The 4,841-nt window shown below is 35.3% G+C and overlaps 1 protein-coding gene across 1 annotated transcript; it reads left to right on the forward strand.

Moving 5' to 3' along the window:
• Window positions 1-1,386: 1,386 nt before the first annotated feature.
• LOC114398763 (glutathione S-transferase T2-like) lies at window positions 1,387-3,289 on the forward strand. Its single transcript, XM_028360917.1, has 2 exons — window positions 1,387-1,496; window positions 2,701-3,289. The coding sequence occupies exons 1-2, from the start codon at window positions 1,387-1,389 to the stop codon at window positions 3,287-3,289; spliced, it is 699 nt and encodes a 232-aa protein (XP_028216718.1).
• Window positions 3,290-4,841: the final 1,552 nt, after the last annotated feature.

The raw sequence follows: 4,841 nt of genomic DNA on the forward strand, positions 1-4,841 counted from the left end.
TAAAAAGTCTATTTAAATGAACAATTTTTTGTGTTTTATTCGCATCATTTTTATGTGTTTTACCATTATGATTGACTATTTTTCTTTCATTAAATATATTTCTTTACCTATTTTATTCTTGTTTTGTTCTTATAAAATTTATACATAACACTTACTTTTATGTTCACGTTAATAAACTTTAATTTGAGTGGTCAACCTTTAATTTTAAAATATTTCCTTAAAAATATATTGATAAATAAAAAATATCTTAATTTATACATAATTTTTTTTTATCTTTTTTAACAGAAAATTATATAAAATATCATTTATATTTATATTTTTAAACCCCACTGCTGCTATTTGTCTAGTTATATTATTACTATTTAACACTTTGTAATATGGGAATGAGGACATGGAATGTCACTTTCGAGGCTCAATTAAAAAATAATGCAACTTTTTCATAGGAGAAATTTTAGGCTCTTCGTGTCACTATTTTGAAGTTGTTATCGTCATGCCTTCCACTCAAATTCATGGTGATGTAATTTCGTATGACAATTGACAAATGTGCACCCCTCGTAGCTTCCTTGCTTGCATTACCTTCTCTATCTCTTTATCCAACATATTATATTTTTTGTCATAATTTACTCCTATGTCCTGTTTATTTTTAATAGTAACAGAACGTTCTGAAAGAACTTTATCTAAAAAAAATGAAAACAACTGTTGTACTGTGTGACTGTCTATGTAATTTAATCCTTTTACGCATGTCTTTAGTAATGGAATTATTGGTTAACACTAATACCATAACAAGAAACGCTTTATAAGAAATTGGGTAGGAGCCCATTTATTTGTTACAAAACAAAAATATATATGACTACCGATTAAAACAATGTTTATTTTATATACATGTCAACCTTTGCGTTGCTCAAATTTATTGGCTGGACTTAGAGCATCTCCAATGCAGGTTTCTTCCCATGTTTTTAACGGGAAGAAACCGTTTCTTAATTTTTTTTTGTATTGAAACAGGTTGACGTGGCAGAGTGCGTTCCTTCAGGGTTGAGAATCGTTTCTTATATAAGAAACCATACCTAGCAATTAAAAAAATAATTTTCTCAAACATAACAAATATGTAAACAATAAAAAATTGATTTCCTCAGCTTCAACAAGAGGGAAAATAAAACTGTCAAGGGAAGAACATGGAACATATATATTCGTTGAACAGCCACAATAAATCCCAACAATCATAAAATTAGAAAAAAAAAGTGATTTAAATCCAGATTCAAGCAAAACAGTAAAGGGGAAAATGGAGAAACCAAACGCAATCAAGGTGAAGGAAAACGCACCAAGACTGAGACGAGACCATGGCCGGAGACGCGACATGCAACTGTAATGGAGACGCGAGATGCGACCATGGCCGGAAACGCAACCATGGCCGGAGACGAGACCATGGTTGGAGACCCGACCATGTGCTTCATTGTTGACGCCAACGAAGGTGACGCGAGACGCTACCATGGCCAGAGGTGGTGACGCAAAGTGAAGGTGAGGCCACGCGTAGGTGTTGCGGTGGTGGCCGGAGGTGTTGAGAATGTGGTCATGGAGGAGAGGAAGAAGATAGAGAGAAAGAGAGGAAGAAGATAGAGAGGAGGAGAGGGGGAAGCTTCTGGAGGTGCTGCTAGAGAGAGAAAAAAAAGTTTATCGTGAGAAGAAGAAAAGACGTGCTAGAGAGAGAAAAACAATTATCGAGAAAAGAAGTAGGTAGCTTTTTAATGAGGTGAAACGATATGGACCGTCCATCTTATTAATGAGGATGAATCTGAACCGTTGAACAACTGAGGTAATTAATGAAGAAAGATTTTGACCGTTGATGGAAATGTTACCGTTGCTATTGACCGTTGATCTGAAAATAATATCGTTGAAGTGCAGAAATGACCGTTGAAGTGCAGAGCTATGGAAATGTTTTCACTTTGCTTATTCACTATAAATTTATACACGGTACAACATATTTTCACCGTTCTTGTACTACTAATTTTTTTTTTGTTGCTATCAAGTGTCAATTTTTTTTATTCTCTCTAAAATGGGTCCCATCAGTATAATTATCAATGTTACTATAGTTATTTTCAAAACCAATCACTCCCTATTAGTGAAAATTCTCAAAATCCACCGCAATATATTATGTATCGACCATTCCATAGCAGTGAAAATTTTCAAAATCCACCGCAATATGTTATGTGTCCACCACCACCTCCTACCAATGAAAATTCTCAAAATCCACCACAGTATATTATGTATCCACCACCCCCACACATGTGGTATATGCATCCTTCATCCAATGTAGAGCCACCTACTAGTGGTAGTTCTCAAAATCCACAAATTTATAGTCAACCATCAACTCCCACCAACTTAAACACGTGTTATAGGCCTTCTTTATCCAATATTGTGCTCCCTAGCAATGAAATTGAATCACTCGTCGGTGTAGACGGTATTCAACTAGATGAAGGAGATGAAAATTCAGGTGGAAAAAAAGTCGTACCGCATTCTCGGTCACGGAAGATGTGATTCTCGTTTGATCATGGTTGAATGTATCAAAGGATTCAATTATAGGAGTTGATCAAACATCAAAGCAATATTGGGCAAGTATAAAAAATGTGTACAACAATGACGATGTGTGTCAAAGCGGAAAATTTTGTGAAAGAAGCTGGACTCAATTAAAATCTCGGTGAACAGGATCCATCCTCTAGTTCAAAAGTTTAATGGGTGCTACAAACAAGCAGATAAACATAGGAGAAGTGGAAGTTCAGAGAAAGATGTCTTGGCTGATGCTCATATGATTTACTCACAAGATATAGGTAAAAAATTTGAGGTTGAGCATGGTTGGTTGTTGTTGAAAGATCAACCAAAATTTGATGCAGAATTTATGTCAAAGTGTTCAAAAAGAACAAAGGTTTCTACTTCAGGAAATTACTTGTCGTCTTCTAACCCAGAGACACCCATTGAAGTCGAAGAATATGATACGCTATCGCCAATGTCTCGCCCAATTGGACAAAAAGCAGCAAAAAGGAAAAACAAAGGAAAAGAATGTCCTAATACTCTCGATTTATCTAGCATAGAAAGTGTAATGAAGGACAAAAATATGAACACATCAAAACTTATTCAATTAAAGGAGGCACAGGAAAAGCGTCTGCAAGAACAGGAACGACGTATGGAGTATGAAATCCTCATGAAGGATACTTCCAACATGTCTGAACAACAACACAAAGACCACGAAAAGTATTGTGACCATATTAGGAAAAAAACTAGGATACTAAATTTTTAGTTCTTATGCTAATGTTGTGTTTGATATTTAATGTTAGCAATGTAGGTATTTTTTGTGTCTTAAATTTAGAATTTTATGTTGTAAAACTAGTTGTTATAAAATTGGTCGTTGCAAACTAGCCGTTGAAAAACTAGCCGTTATTAATGAAGCTATATAAATGTTCAATGTTTCATTATTTTGACATATTCTCATACAATATTTCTCTCTTATTTCAAACACTTTGGTTACCATATAATGGATCCAACCATTGATTTAGATGAAGTTTTAGATCAAATGATAGATGAGAAATTGGAAGATAACAACGATGAAGAAATCATTAGGTTGATACTTGAGAGCCAACAACAACTACATGGCAACACCACTAGGCGTAGCCAAAGAAGAAGAGTGGTACATCATAATCGTGAAGAAGGTCATCATCGATTGTTCAATGACTATTTTTCAGAAAATCTTGTGTACACAGAGATTCAATTTCGGAGAAGGTTTCGTATGCAAATGCATGTGTTTCTCTAAATTATAAACGCACTCAACAACCATGATGAATACTTTCAAATGAGGGTCGATGCACTACCTCGAAAAGGCTTATCTCCATTGCAGAAGTGCACAACTGCTATTCGTATATTGGCTTATGGATCACCTACTGACAATGTCGATGAATACGTTCGAATTGGTGAAACCACTGCAGTGGAATGCTTGGAGCGATTTGTATTAGGCATCTGTACCATATTTGGGAATAAATACTTGAGGAGACCAAATAATGAAGACATCGAACGCCTACTACAAATGGGAGCGACACGTGGATTTCCAGGTATGTTAGGTTCCATTGATTATATGCATTGGGAATGGAAAAATTGTGCAGTTGCTTGGAAAGGTCAATTTTGTCGAGGTGATTATCGCAACCTAACAATCATTCTTGAAGCCGTGGCATCACAAGATTTATGGATTTGACATGCATTTTTTGGAACCGCCAGTTCAAATAATGAAATTACCGTGTTAAATGAATCTAATGTGTTTGATGAAGTTTTGTTAGGACGTGCGCCTGTAGTGCAATTCATAGTGAATAGAACCCAATATAATATGGGATACTATTTAGCAGATGGCATTTATCCAGACTTTGTCACGTTTGTGAAGACCATCTCAATGCCACAAGGAGAAAAACGAAAATTATTTGCACAACGACAAGAATCGGCAAGAAAGGATGTAGAACGAGCTTTTGGAGTGCTCCAATCTCGATTCGCAATTATACGTGGCCCGTCACGTTTTTGGGATGCTAGTAAAATGAAGAATATCATCTATGCATGCATCATATTGCATAACATGATTGTTGAGGATGAACGTGACACATATCAAAATAATATTGATTACAATAATGTATGTAATAGCACTTCAACATTCGAAGTATCTTTAGGTGCTCACCCTAGTATCAGATCAACATACCTCCAGAGGAGAGCACAACTTCATGACAAACAAAAACACTGCCAACTTCAAGGAGATTTAGTTGAGCATATTTGGGAATGTTTCAGAAATAAAAATAAGAATTAATTTAATGTAATAT

The sequence above is a fragment of the Glycine soja genome, chromosome 19, assembly GCF_004193775.1.
Source record: "Glycine soja cultivar W05 chromosome 19, ASM419377v2, whole genome shotgun sequence".
NCBI lineage: Eukaryota > Viridiplantae > Streptophyta > Magnoliopsida > Fabales > Fabaceae > Glycine > Glycine soja.

What these genes read in the sequence shown, in the direction of transcription:
- LOC114398763 (XM_028360917.1), top strand. Translation starts at nt 1,387, where the DNA reads ATGGCCGGAAACGCAACCATGGCCGGAGACGAGACCATGGTTGGAGAC. An exon ending in AGACGCTACCATGGCCAGAG is followed by an intron (nt 1,497 to 2,700) that starts GTGGTGACGCAA and finishes CTCGGTGAACAG; the next exon opens with GATCCATCCTCTAGTTCAAA.